This window comes from Phocoena sinus, chromosome 11 (genome assembly GCF_008692025.1).
Source record: "Phocoena sinus isolate mPhoSin1 chromosome 11, mPhoSin1.pri, whole genome shotgun sequence".
Classification (NCBI taxonomy): domain Eukaryota; kingdom Metazoa; phylum Chordata; class Mammalia; order Artiodactyla; family Phocoenidae; genus Phocoena; species Phocoena sinus.
The window spans coordinates 81,001,729-81,019,732 of NC_045773.1; the positions used below are offsets into that span (position 1 = coordinate 81,001,729).

General features: G+C 54.4%; 2 protein-coding genes across 6 annotated transcripts; one reads left to right on the top strand and one right to left on the bottom strand.

The window, feature by feature from the left end:
- Positions 1-929: 929 nt before the first annotated feature.
- SFTA2 (surfactant associated 2) lies at positions 930-2,263 on the top strand. The gene is made up of 3 exons (XM_032649708.1): positions 930-1,267; positions 1,516-1,604; positions 1,742-2,263. Exons 1-3 carry the CDS (start codon positions 1,207-1,209, stop codon positions 1,826-1,828), a joined length of 237 nt encoding a protein of 78 aa, XP_032505599.1. The 5' UTR covers positions 930-1,206; the 3' UTR covers positions 1,829-2,263.
- Positions 2,264-5,234: 2,971 nt separating this feature from the next.
- On the bottom strand, positions 5,235-17,891 carry VARS2 (valyl-tRNA synthetase 2, mitochondrial). 5 transcript variants are annotated; one of them, XM_032649385.1, is made up of 30 exons: positions 17,757-17,891; positions 17,056-17,283; positions 16,842-16,923; positions 16,625-16,725; positions 16,212-16,333; positions 15,777-15,843; positions 15,587-15,684; positions 14,967-15,048; positions 14,677-14,796; positions 14,108-14,219; positions 13,308-13,396; positions 12,506-12,596; positions 12,239-12,366; positions 12,018-12,121; positions 11,749-11,830; positions 11,355-11,431; positions 11,199-11,274; positions 10,804-10,909; positions 10,516-10,586; positions 10,262-10,387; positions 9,934-10,038; positions 9,712-9,780; positions 9,509-9,587; positions 9,261-9,388; positions 8,976-9,128; positions 7,976-8,182; positions 7,164-7,275; positions 6,843-7,018; positions 6,532-6,660; positions 6,073-6,423 (listed from the first exon to the last, which is right to left on the bottom strand). In XM_032649385.1, the coding sequence occupies exons 2-30, from the start codon at positions 17,254-17,256 to the stop codon at positions 6,328-6,330; spliced, it is 3,189 nt and encodes a 1,062-aa protein (XP_032505276.1). In that variant the 5' UTR covers positions 17,257-17,283; positions 17,757-17,891; the 3' UTR covers positions 6,073-6,327. The 5 variants fall into 5 exon arrangements, with proteins under 5 accessions (XP_032505279.1, XP_032505278.1, XP_032505276.1 ...); XM_032649386.1 differs by having other exon boundaries at positions 17,056-17,302; positions 17,757-17,852; XM_032649388.1 differs by lacking the exon at positions 10,262-10,387 and having other exon boundaries at positions 5,235-6,423; positions 17,056-17,868.
- Between the last annotated feature and the right edge of the window lie 113 nt (positions 17,892-18,004).

Genomic DNA, 18,004 nt, shown 5'->3' on the forward strand with positions numbered 1-18,004 from the left:
TGTATGGTGTTAGGGAGTGTTCTAATTTCGTTCTTTTACATGTAGCTGTCCAGTTTTCCCAGCACCACTTATTGAAGAGGCTGTCTTTTCTCCACTGTATATTCTTGCCTCCTTTATCAAAGATAAGGTGCCTGGTCCTGCTTTTGACTTTTCTCCCTGACTCTGCCCTGGGTCCTCTCTGCCTCCATCACTCTGTACAGGGGCCCATTGGTTTTGGGGGGAAGAGGGAGAAGATGAAAAGGGAGGCAGCTAAGAAGACAAAGGGCATGTGCCTTTGTGCATTCTAGAGGGTTTACATGACAAGTTTGTCGGTCTGTTGAGCTTACCCCTGTGTCTGGCAGAATGACGGATGGGTTCTAATCTCTCTGCTACTGACTGTGTGAACTTAGTAAGTCATTTACCTTCTTTGAGCCTTTGTTTCCCAGTTTTTAAAGAAAGAGGGTAAAGTAGATGGGCTCCAAATTCCCTCTACAAATCTGTCCTTGTGTTTGCCATTCTGAGTGCCTTATGAAAGGGTGTTGGCTGGGAGGATGAGGGAGTCCCTTTTGCCGTGAGTGCACAAGGCAGGGGGTGGGGCAGATACCTGATGAAATTCGTGTCCCTGCCTGAGTAGCTAGGATATTTTAGAGCAACTAAAACAAAATATTCAAAGACGAAAGTTCCCCCTTACCCAGATTTCTCACCTAGAAGGCCACTGTGGCTGCAGTAACAGAACACCTGGGTTTGGGAAGAACTTGTCCTAATCCACCCCTCCCTTTTGGGCCCACATTCCCGAGCCCTTCGGTGGCATGGATGATAGAAATGAATTGCAGTTAATAATTAACCCCTAAAGAGCAATGAGAGGCCCAGGCTTGGGTGGGGCCCAGACACCTGCACAGAGGGACACCCTCAGCTTCCCTCTCTGTGTGACCAGGGATCCACCCCCTCAAGCCTCGAGACATGGGGGAGAAGTGGGGCGCAGGATCGAGGAAAGGGGACCACCCTTTATTTCCCCAGTAGCCCAGTGAATGGCCCTCTTCTGGGTCCTCAGAGCCAAACTGAGAGAACTGGAAAGTCCAGTTACCCAGCTTCCCCCTCCCATCTCCCCACACACACCTGTGCTAAGGATTGAGTGGGGAGTAGGAAGGCAGGCCAGTTAAGGAGAGACCAACAGGCCTTCAGACATCTCTTCTGTCCATCTGAGAAGCAAGAAGCGATAGAGCCGCGATGGGGGCTGGGCTGTCCCTCTTCATCCTCCTGACCCTCCTCGCCAGCTCACAGGGAACAGGTAAGGTCTGGAAGGCTAGACACCTGGGTGCCCAAGACAAGGGTCCGAGAAAGGGAATGAGAGAGATGGAGGCACCCTAGTCCTGAGCTCCTGAGTGTTCAGGGCTGAACTCCTGCAGCGAGAGGGTCTGGAAGGGCCTTGTCAGGGAAGAGGAACTTGGGTGGGCGTGGGGCAGGAGGGGTTGCCCGCATCTCTGAGGGAATCCAGCCCTGGTGGCTGGGCCCTAAGCTGTGCTTTTGGATCCCTAGGGTCAGAAATGACTTTGCAACTGAAGATGAAGGACTCCTTTGTGTCAAATTCCTCCTATGATTCCAGCTTCCTGGGACTGCTCGAGAAGGTAGTCCTTGGGGAGGGAAAAGGATGGGGCTGTTTGAACTTGGAGTGCATTTGTGAGTCAGCTTGGGCCTCTGGCTGTCTCCGGGGTGTGAGTGAGACCATCTCACACCTCGCCCTCTATCCCTTTCTCTCCCTCAGCTCTGCTCCCTCCTCCACCTCCCATCAGGGACCAATGTCACCCTGCATCATGCAGGATCCCCACGCCACGTCACCTGCAAAGTCTGAGTGCGGTCGAAGCCTGTGCCCTTCTTGGCTGGGGCATCCCGTCCCCGGGGTGCAGGCGCAATGCCTGACCCCGTCTTCCAGCAGGCCCTCACCCTGCTGAGTGGCAGTAAATACGCTGAGCTCAGCGACCTGACTTTGTGGGTTCATGAGCAGAAGGGCCAGCAGCGAAATGGAATTGGACGCTCAAGTCTCTGCCTCGCCCTTGTTAAGCAGAGGGTTCCCAGGGTGGGTGCTCTCTCTCCTAACACCAGTAACACCTCTCCTAACACCTAACACTCTCTCCTAACACCAGTGCCAAAGGCCAGAAGGAATCTGGGGAATTAACTGCTTGGACACACACACACACATACCACACACACATACACATGTGCATATACACACACCCTCCAAGCTGAGTTCTTCAGAACACCTGGGAATAAAGAAAAGGAACATTTATTGAAGTCCTGCTTTGTTCCAGGCGTGAGGCTTTCCCATTTCAATGCTTGCAACAATCTTGCATGTAGCATAATGGGTTTCATTATTCGATTTTACAGATGAGGAAATTGAGGCTTAGCGAGTATAAATCACTCACTGAGGTCCATTAGCAGTGGAGAGATCTGACACCAGACAAATGCCTTGGCTTAAGCAAGGTTTTAATTTCATCTCCCCCTGCTTAAGCTTTGGGACTGGGGGCTCAGGAACCTCAGACAGGGATGTGAGCAGAACATCCCCAGGATATGGGCCGCCTGACCAAGGGATCCACACAGGTCAGTCTGGGTAGGAGGTGGCGTGGGGGGCCGTTCAGGTGAGAGATGAGGGGTTCAGCTTGTGGGAGGATGGCCAGCCTGGCAGAGTGGTGGGGAGAAGAGGATGGGTGCTCTTGTGCTGGTAACTATGGGAACGTGTAGTCCCACAGGCCCACTCTTAAATCCTAGGTGAGTTTCTTGTTCTCTTAGAGCCTCCATTTCTTTACCTGCTGGAAGAGGATAATGATAGTACCTGCTTCCTAGGACTGGGCTGAGGATTACATGGCTAAGTTACCTAGGGCACTTGCCATGGTACCTGTCAGATAGTGGACCCGGGAGGTAAGGATCTTTATTAGGGTGGAAACCTGGTCCCAGCACATAAATCCTAGTCCCCCAGGGGTCCTCATTCTCCTGCCTTTTTTTTTTTTGGCTGCCCAACTTGCCGGATCCCAGTTCCCCGACCAGGGATTGAACCCATGCTCCCTGCAGTAGAAGTGCAGACTCCCAATCACTGGGCCGCCAGGAAATTCCCATCTCCTGCTTTTCTTGAGGCAGGTACACATCTGACTCCACACTCAAGATGATCTTGACTTCTTACCGGCTGTCTCAAAATGCAAGCATGCAGCCCCGACTTGACCATGTGGAGGTCATTGGTATGATTGCCTCCTGTTGTCCACAATACCTGTCCTACCAACCCTGCTCCCCCTCCCCCGCACACCATCACCACCATATGAAACTAGAGACTGACTCCTTCGGAGGGAGGGGAAGACAACAGTTCCATATGGAGTATCCTTGAAAATGAGAAAGCATAGTAAAACAAAATTCCTTTAGTTTCCTTGACAATTGTCCTGAGACTATTGGCCTGGAGGAGAGGTAGCTGGGGGCTCCAAAGGGCCCCAATATTTCATGACTGGCCCCTAGCCTGCACTGGTGGGCAGGTGACACCCATGGGTCAAGTGAATAGGCCCCAAACAAGTCAAGGGATTAAATGTCTGGATCTCCAAAAGGCTGGAGGAGCAGACAGCTAACTGCTTCTTTTAATTTTTTTTAATTTTTATTTTATATTGGAGTATAGTTGATTAACAATGTTGTATTAGTTTCAGGTGTAAAGCAAAGTGATTCAGCCATACATATACATGTATCTATTCTTTTCCCATTTAGGTTATCAGAGAATATTGAGCAGTTTCCTGTGCTATACAGTACGTCCTTGTTGGTTATCTATTTTAAATATAGCAGTGTGTACATGTCAGTCCCGAACTCCCAAGCTAACTGCTTCTTAACCTGGTTCTCGAATCTCAGGGCCTGGGATCACAGGGCTGTGATTTCCAGATCCTTTTCTCAAAGAATTCTCTTCCCAGATTCAAGGCAGAGCGGGGCAGTAAAAAGAATGCTTTGGGGTTCACTAGACCTAGGGGTGGCAGAGGCTGCTAACTTTCCCCTAATAGTCTTTCCCCTCCTTTTGGATAGTCATGTAAATATTAGCTGAGCACATTGCTATGTTACATTTCCCAGCCTCCCTTGCAGCTAGGAACGGCCTTGTGATCGGGTTCTGTCCAATGGGTTGTAAGTAGAAAGGAAGTATGTATACAACTTCCTGGTAATATCTTTGACAGGAAAGTCACTTCCTTTCCTTTCCCTTTTCCCAGAAGGAAGAAAACAAAGTCTTTACAAAGGCCTACAAGGTCCTAGACCAGCACTTTACAATAGAACTTCTCATGATGATGGAAATGTTTTATTTTATAACCTGCACTGACCCATATGGTAGCCACTAGCCACACGTGGCTATCAAATACTTGAGACGTGGCTAGTGTGGCTGAAAAACTGAATGTTTAGTTTTATTTAATTGAGATAGTCAAGTGGCTACCATTTTGGACAGCACAGGTCTAGATGATTGCCTTGAGCCTTCCCTGATGCCCACCACATCCCTTACTTTCCTGAGTTCACCTCTCACTCTCCCCACCGCCCCCTACCACCTCCTTGCTACTCTTTGAGCTCTCCAGCTGTACTCCCATCTTACTGTTTTGCTCTAGCTCTTCCCTCTACCTGGAACACTCTTCTCCCAGACATCCACTTGGATGTCTTTACTTAAACCTCAAGTCTTTACTCCTGCAAGTCTCTACTTAAACCTCAACTTTATAATGAGTTCTGCCCTGACCCATTTCATATTACAACCTGCCTCCCCCCAACACACATATGCACCGGAGCCCCCTACCTTATTTCACCCTTTTCCCCCCTGGCATTTATGACGTTCAGACACACTAGTTTATTTATTTACATGTGTTATTTCTGACTCTCCCTGCTAGAATGAAAGAACTACAGTGGCAGAGATATTCGTTTCATTCATTGATGAATCCAATGGCCCAGAATACGGCCCAGCATATAATAGGTGCTCAAGAAATACTTGTTGAACTGGGGGAAGGGAAAAAGGAAGGTGCTCACTCCCTCCTTTTCCTTTCCCTCTGGGTGGGATGTGGATATAGTGGTGGGAGAAGATCTTAGACCCAGAGTTGGGAAGTGTATCAAAATGTCAGGGAAGTAAGATCAAAAGGGGTATGGGACCCTCTATCTCAGAGTCCTGCACTGCTTCTGCCCAGCAAAAGAAACACCCATCTCGTCTGAGCCATCATCTTCGTTGTTGTTTTTTCTAAAATAACTTTTTTGAGTTGAAGTATAGTTGATTTACAATATTAGTTTCAGGAGTACAACACAGTGATTCAGTATTTTTATAGATTAGCCACCGTTATCTTTAAAGCTTGGTTACAGCAGTTAGAAAACTTGCACCTAACTTACTGGGTTGAATCCCAGTTGACACTTTGGACTAGTTACTTTTATTCCCTGAGCGCATTTCTTCAACTCTAAAATGGAGCAAATACCCACCTCGTGAGGTTCTTGGGAGGATTCAATGGCACCACAGAGGGCCCAGCCCAGTATAGGCCCGCACATACAGTATTTCTCAGAGCTGCTGGACAGAATGTCACTTGGGTGTGGAAGGGCCAGGCCCCTGAATTCCACCAGTGAGACAAGGTGTTGGGAGGTGGAGGTGGCTAGGTGGGCATCTGTGCATGTGTATATCCCCGCCTGGGGCGGGGCGGTGTGTCCCTGGCACTCTGGTTTCAGGTACACAGAAGCAGGGGGGAACTCAATTCCCAGCACAACCTACAGCTCCCCCGAGGCCTGCAGGAAGTCCCGGATCCTCTCAGAACCCTTGGTGATAAGGCCAAGAAGCAGGGAAGCTTCCTTCTGGTGAGAAGCAGAAGAGGAAGGGCCTGCAGAAGTCGGGCCATTGTCAGTAAGTGCAGGAAGTAGGTGGAAGCCAGGTCACTGTTCCCAGGCCCTACCGAGAGCTCCTCCTTCCTCCAATGAGGGAGCCCCGCCCAGCACCCACACTCCCACTGTGGCCCAGAACCCAGCACTAAGAGGCCACCCGCCTCTCTCCCAGACCAAAGTGTCAGGGAACAACCAAGAGGCAGAAAGTCACCGCTGGGGGAAAGAGGGACAAAAGGACCACAAGCAGACATGTTTGGGTTTTTTAGTTTATCTGAATTTCCTCATTCCTAAACTTCCAGGTGGGACTGCATAGGACGGAGGCTGGGGCAAAAACGTGAGCGTCTCGAGGACACCCAGTCACTCTGACCAAACCAGTCTGTTTCCTCATTGACGAAGGAGGGAACTGGACCACATGGTCTCTGAGGCTCCACGGCACCACGACAGCTGCCGAATCTGTCCTCAAAGGTGGGTCTGGGAGGGAGGAAAGCTAGCAGGGGTGGTTAGAGCTCAAAGCTCCCCAGGGCTGGGAGACACATCCATCAAGTGCCGGAGGTGAGAGGCCGCCTTGTCCAGTTTTGACAGTTCCAACTGGAGGGAAGAAAGCTGGGCAAGGAGAGAAGTAGGTGAGGATCGAGGTATAGCCTCCCCCCTCCGCCCAGCCCATATTCCCTTAGGGAGTCAGGCATCCTGGGCGGCCTGCCCCAGACTCACCCTCTGCTGCCTCTGAGTCTCCGCCTCTCCCTCTGACGGGGTCCGGGCTATGAGGCCATCAAGCTGCTTCTGCAACTTGTGTCTCCGGGCAGCTAGCCGAGGTAGGTGGGTCTGGGGGTCCACCAGGCCCTGTGGAAGAACAGAGAGAAGGCTCAGACATCTACAGTCCACCCAGCATGCCCTTCCCCCCATTCCAAGATCCCTCCTCACTTCCCCCCACCCCCGCCTCACTTTAATAGAAGCCACCCCTTACCTTCCTCCCAACATCCTTTTCAACCCCACCCCTCCCTCCTCTAGCCTCCTCTGGTCACCTGCAGCTCCATGTAGACCTGAACGGTGTCACTGAGAGAGGCCTGGGCCCAGCCCGAGGGAGCTGCTGCAGCTGGGGGTAGAAGACCCACGGCCCCACAGTGGCCCAGGGTGCCCAAGGGCTCCAGGAAGGCCTCAAAGAGGCCCTGCTCTCCTGGCTCTGAGCTCTGCAGCAGCACTGGGGAGGAAAGGAAACTGTCAGGGTCAAGAGAGCAGCTCCTCATCCTGCACCTCCCAACTCTGGGCTCTGTCCTCCAGGCTCCCCCTCTTCCCCACCAGCCCCTCCTGTCTGCAGAGACTCAGGAGCCCAGGGCCCGCCTCACCTCGGGGCCGGGCCTTGGTGAGCTGGTATGTGGCGCGGAGAGCCCTCAGCGCCTGCACAGCCTCCTGTACCCGGGAGAAGTGCCGCTCCAGCTCGGGCTGGTGCCAGTGCTCCTGGAGATGGGCACCCAGAGTGGGTAAGCAGGCACCTGGGGGACTCGGTCTCAACTCTCCTGGCTCTAATCTCCACCCGCCCACCCCTATCTCCTTAGAGCAACGATCTGCTCTCTCCACCACACACGTAATTCACCACCTCAAGGAACGGAACATGGCAAAAACCGAGGTGTCATCTAAGAAGGTCTTAGATGATCGCTGGTTAATGTCTGTTTAGTCGCTCTGACTGGAGATGACAAACAACCAAAAATCAGACTTTAAAAGGTATTATTCAAAACTCACAAAACCAAGTAAGTAAAAAAGAAATTGAGTTAAACTTTAGAATTACTTTTTGGGTGAGTTTGTAGCATTTTATCCTTCTCAAGTTATTAAAGCTTAACACTGCACTAAGATTTTTGGGATATCCTATCACTAACAACTAATCTCATCACAACCATGACATGTACTATTACGAACCGATACACGGTCACACGGCTAGTGTCAGTCTGGTGACAACATCCTACTCTAACCACTTGCTAATACTGCCCCCAACACCCTGGAGTTATCCCAGCCCTACAGGAACAATCCATCCTCCCAAAGACTCCACGGCAAAATACAGACCACCACTATCAACGACCCCACAGCAGCAAGCCCTTCTAGAAGACTGCTCCCCAAGCCTTGACCAGAAGTCCCACTCCAAGACTCTATGGACGTGACTCACCAAGCTGAGGGCACTGGGGTAGGGGGCAACACAGATGCTGGGGGCAGGGGCGCCACCAGGCCTAGGGGGCAGCCTCTGCCAGAGCTCTTCAGCCAGGAAGGGCATCAGCGGGGCGAGGAGGCGGAGACCGATGTCAGCGCAGGAGAACAGGACCTGAAGAGGCCCCGGGGGGCGGGGCAAGTGCAACAGCACTGGCTTCACAGCCTCCTAGGGAGGAGGCCAAGGGGTCAGGGGCCGTCCACGGCCATGTCCTTGCTCCACGTGCTCCCCGCCCTATCAGTGGGGATGCTGCGGGTAAACACAGGCAGGAGCACTCAGCATCTCTGAGACCATCAACTGTCCCTGGACACAGTGTGGAGCGTGTGACAACGGGAAATCTAGGGCAGCGACTCTCAGGGATGGGTGGGGAATAAAATTGTTAGGGAGGTTTGTGTCGTTTAGGATGAAAAGCACTGAGGTTTTTTTCATCAAAAAGAGACAGAAATTTTTTAAAAAGTTGAGAAACAGAAATCTAGGGGAGTGGTCCTGGGCCATCAGTGTCAGCATCACCTGGGACAAGAAATGAACATTCTTGCCAGCCATCCCCCAACCTGCTGGCTGAGCTGCTCTGGGGGTGGGACTGATACTCCGTGGTTAACAAGCCCTCCCTCTGAGAGAAGCCCTTGGTCTAAAGACCCCTACTCTTCCTGCCTGTCTGCTCCCAGCTCCCAGCCTGCCCGGGGTCCAAACTCAGCAATCACAGGGACTAAAAAAAATCTCCATCTGCCTCCCAATCCTGCTTTGTCAGACTTGGTTTTCTAGAAATCTCCCCTCCTCCTCCTCTCTCTTCTGGTGACAGGCAGGGAACAGCACCCGGGCCAGTCCCAGGGAAGAGGGGAATTAGGATTTCCCCATCTCATCTGTCTTCCTGTCAGGGGGGAAGAATTAGGAACCCAGTTCAGAGCCCTCCGCCAGGGCACAGGAAGCAGGTCTGCAGGGAGAGTGCCCTCGCCTCACTCACCAAGTAGACGTCACAGAGGTTGTGAAGCCAGAAGTGGTGCAGGGCGTGGGTGACGAGCGCGAGCTCGCAGGTGAGGAAGCCCCGCTCGCAGTCCCGGGCAGTGCGGGCCAGGCAGCTGAGGATCCAGGCATCCATGGGGGAGGCGGGGGACAGCTGCGGGCAGAAGGGGCTTCAGGGTGGGACAGCTTGACTCCCACTCCGCTGCCTATTCTCCTTCTAGACGCCTCCACCAAGCCTCAGATGTCGGACTACCCAGTTCCCAAGCACCCCTTCTTTCTCTCTTACCTCCTCTGCAGGCTGGGGTATGAATTTCTCCCCAAGAGCATTCAGGATAAAGCGCAGGGCATTCCAGATCTTATTGCAGAAATGTCTGAAGCTCAGGACCTCAGAGACAGACAGGTGCAAGTCGCCCCCTGGGAGGGAGAGACAGGAGGGAGCATGCACTGGTGGTGGCTGCACGGGGAGTCCTCGGCCCTGCCCCACCCTGCCCCACTGCACAGGGGCTGCCGCCGGCTGCCCTCACCCGGGCTTACCCAGGGCCCCGTGGGAGCACAGGGCGAATCTCAGGGCATCTGTCCCACACTCGGGGATCCCACGAGGGAAGTCCTTTCTCTGCAACCAGAAAGAGAAGAGGGGTGGCAGCTGCCTATGAGGCTGCAGGGCCAGAAGCTGGGTTGCAGAGAAAACCGGTGACCATGAGCTAGAGGCTGGGATGGGTCAGACACTGGCGATTCACCTGTGCTGAGGCCGCGATCACCAGCTCTGCGGGGTCCAAGTTCCCATCCCTCAGCTTCTCCTGCAGCACCTGGGGTGGGTAATTCATTGGCCTCAGTGGAAGACCCTGCCCCTACAAGGGTCCCGCCTACTGACCCTCCCAGCTCCAGCCCACCCTGCCGGCCCCTCCCCTGCCTTCCTCTCTCCTGAAAACCCCATCCCTCTTCGGGCCCTTCATCCTGACCTGCAGCTCCACCCCATTGATGATGTCCCGTGGGTCCAGCACATTCCCCAGCGACTTGCTCATCTTCCGGCCCTGCCTGTCCCGAACCATGGAGTGCAGCAACACCTGGGGGCATGGAGGGGGTCAGCAGAGGGGGGCCTGGAGAACTTTCCCCTGGAGGATCCCCTGGCTGTCCTCCAGGCTTTAGGGGTCAGGCTGGGAAGTAAATCAGGACGAAGGAACTGGGAACACAGAAAACCCCACATTAGGGGTTAGAATGGACAACAAGACTTGGGGAAGACTGGGGAGTCACAGAGAGGGGCAGGGCACCAAAGGGCCGGGCCGTTACCTTGCTGAAGGGGAGCTGCCCTGTGAGCTGGGTCCCCAACATGACCATGCGGCCCACCCAGAACAGCAAGAGGTCACCACCCGTTTCCAAAAGTGACAGGGGGTAGAAACGAGCCAGGTCTGGGGTCTAGGAGAAAAAGATAAGCAGTGAGAGGCCTAAGCCCAGGGCCTCCAGCTCTTCTCGAGACTCTCTGGGGGCCCTGGGGCCCACTTCCTCATCCCCACCTTCACTCTCTTCCTCTCAACCCACCTCACCTCTTGGGGCCAGCCCAGGGCAGAAAAGGGGAAAAGAGCCGAGGAGAACCAGGTATCCAGGACATCGGGGTCTGGGAAACAGAATGGGGAATGGGAACAATTGGAACCTCAGCTTCAGAACCTCAGCCCACTGCTACCCACCTTTCCAGCCCAAGCCCCACCCACAGAGACCAGGGGTCGAGCCCTCTGCCCCATTCCCAGCTTTCCCGACCCTACCTTCTCTACCTCAGTACCTGTTCCCTCAGTACCCAGACGCCCTCCCCTGCCCTCCCCAGCTCCGGTACCCACCCCTCTCCAGGGTCAGCTCCGCCCCTGGTCTCCCTGTCAATTCTGCAGCTACTTCTCTGGCCTCAGCCTCTGTCCGCCCGACCACCCAACAGTCCTTCGCGTCGCCCTGCAGAAGTAAGGGGTAGGGAAGAGTGAGGAAGACCAGCACCTGACGGGTGTGAAACACCACTGAGTTTTCATGTTCTCAGGTGGTCTGAGAATGGCCGGCACCCTCTGGTGGTGAGATGAAGAATCGCCAGCTCAGGAGCTCTGATCACACAACAGATGTTTACATGACCAAGACCAGAAAGCACAGCAAAGGCAGAGAGCTGGGACGGGCACTGGAAGTCCTTGGACTCCTGTGCTAAGGCTCTTTCAGCCACACCCAGCCCTCCCCTCCACTTCTTCCTACCAACCTGTGTGTGCTCCTCTACAACCAGGTAGGCTGGAATCTGATGACCCCACCACAGCTGCCGGGAGACACACCAGTCCCTGCCGGGAGGACACGAGTGATTTCCTAGCATAACCAGTGGGCCCCCTCCCCATCTCCTGAGAGCCCCCCTTCTCCTTACCCAGTGTGGGAAAACCAGTGCTGCCAGTTCTTCTGGTGGAAGGAGGGACTGAGCTCCAGGGCCCCTGACTCCACAGCCTGGAGGGAAAGGACCTTTAGACGGTGCTTCCCTACCTGCACCCCTCAACCCCCCAAGAATGGGACAAGTGGTCTCTGAAGTGGTTCTAAAACTCAGGAAGAACCTCCCAAGCCTCCTGAGAAGATTCTGGGCTTGAGTGAGGACGCCAGCCAGCCCCTTCTGGGCACCAGGCCTCCATCCCCACAGCTCTCCTCTCAACAGCACAGCTAGAGAGGTCTGTGGGGCAGAAGGGCCCCCAGCCTCCCTGTTTCTTCATTCCACTGCTCAGGGAGTCCCCCAGCCCAGGCCCCAGGCCCTCCTCACACTGCAGCCTCACCTTGGCAGCTCTGTCCCCCATTTCCCGGCAGCAGACAAACCACTGGCTCTTCGGTAGGTATTCTACCACATCCCCGGAACGGCTGAAAGGGACACAGGACTCGACTACGTGCCAGGCCCTCAAGCGCTGAGGATACAGCAGCAAACAACACTGACACAGAGCTCGTATTCTAGCATAAGGGGTGCACAGCTCACCCTGTGGTCACTCTTAAGCTTCATCCATTCCCATCTGGGGGTGGTCCCTACGGAAAGGAGTGAAAATGGGGTTACCTGCAAATGGGCAGCACCATAGGGTGGTCCTGGAATCCCCGGAACAGGCCCCGTTCCCTCAGTGCTGACAGAATCTTTTCCCGGGCCACAAATCGGTGAAGACCCTGGGGAAAAGCAGCAACAGGAAAGCTTAAAGGCTGCTAGGAAAACAAGAAAGTGGGAGAGGGGAAATGGGGCAGAGGGTGCCCCCAAAGAACGGGGTATCACTGAGCTGGTACTACCTGCAGCCAGTCCCCGCAGAGGGAGGTCATGGTTCCATCCTCCGCAATGACACTCAGGGGGCTCAAGCCGTGTCGGGCCCCCAGCTCAGCATCGGCAGGGCTGTGAGCGGGAGTCACCTTCACTGCCCCTAGGGGAGCAGAACTGATGTAAGCACTGAACCCTGACCTTGGCTTTTCCAGATGTATCGTCATCGCCCACGCTACCCTATCCCTCCCTCCTGTCCCCCAGGAGCCCTGACTTCCTCTCTCTCCCCTGCCCCCACTCACCTGTGCCCAGGTGTGGCTGAACAGCACAGTCTGTGATAAGGGGGAGAAGCTGCCCCGTCAAGGGATGACGAAGTTGTCGTCCATGTAGATGCTGAAAGGAAGGGAGAGGGATCAAGGACAGGCACGTGTGTGGGATGGAAGGGTCTGGGGTGGGCATGAGAACCCTGGGAATACGAGCCCCAGAGCAGGGCTCCGTAAACTTTTTCTTAAGGGGCCAGAGTATAAATATTTTAAGCTTTACAGGCCAAGAGGCAAATTTAGTCTCTGTACAACAACTCCACTCCACCACCATGGCCGAGTTAGATAATACATGATGTAGGTGCAGACAATACACAGGGAACGAGGGTGGCTCGTACAAAAACAGGCAGCAGGTGGATCTGGCCCACGGGCCATAGTTTGTCAGCCCCTGAGCTGAAGTGTAACATTAGGAAGAGAAGGGAATAGACTCAGAGCCACTGGAGAACTGAGATAAGGGAAATTTTAGGAAAAGGAAGAGAAAGTCGGGAGGAGGAGCTGCCATTCTAAAAGGAAGGGAAGGGCTTCCCCGGTGGTGCAGTGGTTGAGAGTCCGCCTGCCAATGCAGGGGACACGGCTTCGTGCCCCGGTCCAGGAAGATCCCACATGCCGCGGAGCGGCTGCACCCGTGAGCCATGGCCGCTGAGCCTGCGCATCCGGAGCCCGTGCTCCACAACGGGAGAGGCCACAACAGTGAGAGGCCCGCGTACAGCAAAAAAAAAAATAAAAGGAAGGGAAGAGGATGGGGGTGGGAAGGCCACGTGGCAGAGCGCGCGCTGTGTATTACTGTGTATCGGGAGTCATCGGGATGGACGGCCACAGCCACGTCTCCAGGCAACGTCTCTGGCCTCGTGGTTCCTACCACAACCTCTGCATCTGAAGACAAAATTCAAGCACTTCAAGTTGGTCCTCGCCCTCACCCCACACTCCTGACAAAGCTAAAGCCAGGAGAACTGGCAAAGGGAGGGGACAGGGATGGTCAAAGTTGAGCAGGCCCCCAGGAGTAACTAGAGAAAACTAGGACCAGTGTCTACGGGAGCCTGAGGTTTCCCCCAAGCTAATGACCAGAGGCCTGAGGGGGTGTCAGGTGCTGCGGAATTCCTCAATAACTTGCTTGCGAGACAAGGACAGAATGTTAATAAATACAACTAGAATCCTTGCTGGGTACACAGAGGACACTGGGAGTTCTCGGTGCCCTGATCATAAATACTGTGCATTCTTTGGGGCAAGCAGCAGCCCCTCCTACAAGAAACCTCCTCTGACTATTCCAGCTCATCTATCTTCCCCTTCTCCAAACTCTTGGGAACAGTTATTGTTCAAACCACACTTCAGAACCGATCTTTTGTCTCTTCTGGGGGTAGCAGCCTCCTGCAGAATTATGCTAAGCTCCCACAGGGCAGTGACCACGTGCACTTTTCTTACATGGCCCAGGATACCCAGGGTGAGTGCCCATGAGGACGCAACACTACCAAGGTTCCTTATGTCATGTGCGAGACAGGCTGGTGGGTTCCCTCCATCAGCCCGACATGGGCTTGAGAAAACGGGAAGCAGAGGCAAGTGCGTGACCTTTCCGAGGACTACCCTCACCAGGCTCTCCATCCACGGGGAAGGCCACGGAAAAGAGGAGGCCAAAAGACACAGGGGTGGGGGAGTCAGGCAACTGAAGCTCCGTGCAGCCAGGGAGGGGCCGGCTCTCCACCTGGAGGCATGGAAAAAGCAGGGTCAGAGAGCAGCCTTTCTGCAAGGCTTGCACCCGGCTTCCCACCTCCATTCATCCACGGCCCCGCCTCCCTGCAACCCATCTAAAAGCCACTCGGAGGATTCAGGAGCCACCTCCCTTCCCTCACCTAATCCTTGTGCAGCCACAGTTACAGAAAATATTCACCAAGCACTTAAACCACGCACAGGTGTTGTGCCGAGCACCTTCCAGGAGTTCTCACTGAATTCTCACAACACCCCCATGACACAGGCATTTCCATCACCCCTAATTTACAGACTGAGGAAACTGAGGCTGACAGAAGCTAACAGCCTGCCAGGAGCCACACAGCTGGGAGGTGGCCAGACTCAGATGAGAATCCAGGAAGTCTGGCTCCAAAGTCCAAGCTCTCCCCCTGCCTCAGAGCTCTCACAAACCCGCCTCTCCTTCTCTGCCTCACCTCAATATCCGAGATGGCAGAGCGTAACGCACACGACCAGTTGACAAGCTGCCGGCTCCGGTACAACAACCCAGCCTTGTAGAGCCGCACGAAAGCTTCTGTCACAGCCACTGAGGAGCCCTAGAATGATCTGAGTGTCCACATCCAACTGCCTCTTCTCAGCCCATCACCCCACTCAGGGACCCAGGCATCCCACCCTGCTACCCCACCACACACAGCAACCCGCCTCCCTGCATAGAGCTCTAAACACCTCCCCGACACCCACAGGGACCACGGCACGGAACACTCACGGCATCCATGGTAAAACACTCTCGGTCCCAGTCCAGGGAGGCCCCCAGCACTCGGAGCTGCTCACATATCTCTCCACCTTTCCTGGAGTGAGTATGACATTGGTTTAGCCTCTAGAAGCTAATGGACACAGACAAACCCAGTATGGGGCCTTCCACGACACTGAAAGAAGCATAAAGTTCTACAGTAACAGGGGAAGGGGCAGCCGATTTGTGAGAAACCCAAAGAAGCTTTACAGAGAAGATGGCACATGTTAACAGACCTGGAAGGAAGAGGGTAATTTCAGGGGGATGGAAAGTGGGAATGGCTGAGGAGAGATGATGAAATCTAAGCAAGGGAAAATGGGATAAATAGAGGGAAAAACATACATATATACACACATATATATACGTACATATACACAAGTATCTACATTTTAACGTATACAATACACACACACACACACACATATACACAAAGCTTGGAGACCCCACCAAATGCTAAGGGGCTTCAGAGCTTAAGTCACCACAGGAAGTTAGGAATGAATGGAAAAAGCCTGGACTACATGTTAGGAGAGAGGGGCTGGGAAGCAAGGACCCAAACCTGCTGTCTCGGCCCCTCCAGTCCTGCCCACCATACTCACTCCTCCTTCCACTTCCACACCTCCCTAAGGAAGTCTTCCCGGCTCAGCTCGTGTCTCCTCACTCCTCGCTCCTTCCACAGCTGTTTCTCCACCACAGCCTACAGCAAGATGAGAGGGCAAACAGAGAATCACGTTGCTTTGGGGGAAGAACTCTCTCACCCAAGAAAAGGAAAAGTGGCGAAAGACATACTTGAGTAGCAATCCCTGCATGATCTGATCCAGGGACCCACAGCACCTGATCCCCACGCATCCGGTGCCTGCAAAAGAAATACCGTCATGGGACTTCCCTGGTGGCACAGTGGTTAAGACTCTGTGCTCCCAATGCAGGGGGCCGGGGTTCGATCCCTGGTCAGGGAACTAGATCCCACATGCATGCCACAATTAAAAGTTCACGTGCCGCAACTAAGGAGCTGGCAAGTGCAACTAAGGAGTCCGCGAGCCGCAACTAAGGAGCCCACCTGCCGCAACTAAGGCCCGGAGCAACCAAATAAATAAAATATTTTTAAAAAGAAAAGAAAAGAAAAACCCTCACAGGAATCCCTGGTCTTACATGTTTGTTTATCCTCACTCCTTCCCACTTTCTCCTTCCCCTCCAAGAACTCAAGCAGCCCCATTCCCGTCTCACCAGCGCACGAGGGCGTCCTGTATGGCTACGGTCAGCGCATGCCCAATATGCAGGGAGCCCGTGACATTGGGAGGTGGGATACACATGGAAAAGGTCTCCCGTGTGGCCTGGGGCAACCTGGCCTAGAGGAAGGGAAAGTCAAAGGGCAAGACAGGGCTGCATGTTCCCTGGGGAAATAGCACACTCTGGTGTCTCCAAGGCAGAAAGAACTGCAGGAAAAACAGTTGGGCAAATAACAGGGAAGGGGAAAACCTGTGGACACCTTGGAGGCACCAGAGGGAGAAGGCAAGCTCTCCCTGCTTTTGGCAGCCTCTACAATGTGGCTGGTTGCGAGCTCCAGACTCATGCCCACCAACCTCATGGGCCATTCTGCCCTGAGGACCATTTAGCACCCCTCCCTACCAGGTACTAACCTGATATTCTGGTTTGAAGAAGCCCTCTCGCACCCACCAAGGGTACCAGGCAGCCTCAACATATTGGGGACTGTATGCAGGAGGCAGGGGCCGGGAGACATCTATGGAGGAAGTGGAGAGCTCCGCTAACTCCTGAGTTTTGTTTCCAGGTTGCATTTCAGCAGACCAAATGGGCAACCAGAATGTGAGAGAAAAGGCCTTCAAGTGTCCTAGTTACCTTTCTTTTCACCATGTTCTGTGGGGATTTCATACAACACTATCTCCTTAGGGGTCCAGGCCTTACTGGATTCGGCAGGTGACTGCGGAGAGGAGGAACCAGAAAGCAGGATGCAATTCGAATATACCTCAGGTATCTGGATCCAGCCAGTCTCTCCTCCAGCTCCCTCCCAAGATTTCTCAGAGAACCACGGACCAGCTGTCTGACCCCTAACCTTGCTCTTCTGAGCGATTCCAGCCTCCAGCGCCGCCTGCTTCTGTCGCAGGCGCTTCTGTTTGGCTTCACGGTTCCTCTGGGAGATGGCTGATCCATTGGGCTCTGACTGGGTGGAAATGGGATGGGACCTGGGGAGTCCCCTTGAGGGCCTCAACCCCCAGAGTGGTGGTCGAAAAGAGGCCAAAGGCAAATGAGGCATCTGGAGTACTTGGAAAGGGGCCAAGGTCTGTTCCAGAGAGAACACACTAGGAAGTTAGGGGGGTGAGGGAGGGTCACACCTCCCAAAATCACATCCTCCTCCTTAGTCTCTGCCTCCCTCCAAGCACTGGTCTGTTATTTTAAGTATCTATCCCATCCGTCACAACCCCTCCTCTGTGAAGACTAGATTGCATGGTGTCGACAGGGCTCTTCCAAGACAGGGTAGGACTCTCAGGCCCTCAACCTACTCATCTGCGACGTGGGGGTGACCGCGGACACAGAGGAGGAGAAAGGACTCAGGGATCCTGGCAGATGATGGACATTTGCTCTCCCGAGAGCCAGCAAGGAGTCCCGCCAGGGTTATTACTTGTCCGCCTGCCGCAGAGGCCGTCCGCACTGCCCCCAGCCAGCGCGTGCCAGGCCTTCCCGCCCGTCCCGCCGCGTGGGTCCTGACCCTACAGCACCTCCCACTCCCCGAAGGCCGGCCCGCCACGCGCTCACCCGGTGAGCCCGCCGCTATCCCAGGGCGCCCCGCGGCTACGGGCGATTAGGGCGGCGACAGCAGGCGCTGGAGCACCAGCTAACGGGACCCCGGAACTTGACTCGCGGTCACCGCGGCGCTGGGAGGCGGGTCCCCGCCCGGGCGCATGCGCGGTAACTGGCCTCGGCCCCACCTCCTTCCCCTCCAGGTCCAATGGCTGTCGACACGGAGAGGAGGGCGTTCTCCGCGGAGATGGGTAGCCTCTCGG

Coding starts and splice junctions, on each gene's coding strand:
- SFTA2 (XM_032649708.1), top strand. CDS start 1,207: ATGGGGGCTGGGCTGTCCCTCTTCATCCTCCTGACCCTCCTCGCCAGC. Junction 1,268..1,515: donor CGCCAGCTCACAGGGAACAG/GTAAGGTCTGGA, acceptor TTGGATCCCTAG/GGTCAGAAATGACTTTGCAA. Junction 1,605..1,741: donor TCCTGGGACTGCTCGAGAAG/GTAGTCCTTGGG, acceptor TCTCTCCCTCAG/CTCTGCTCCCTCCTCCACCT.
- VARS2 (XM_032649385.1), bottom strand. CDS start 17,256: ATGCCTCATTTGCCTTTGGCCTCTTTTCGACCACCACTCTGGGGGTTG. Junction 11,432..11,748: donor TGGGGGACAGAGCTGCCAAG/GTGAGGCTGCAG, acceptor CTTTCCCTCCAG/GCTGTGGAGTCAGGGGCCCT. Junction 7,276..7,975: donor ACCCCAGTGCCCTCAGCTTG/GTGAGTCACGTC, acceptor GCCCATCTCCAG/GAGCACTGGCACCAGCCCGA.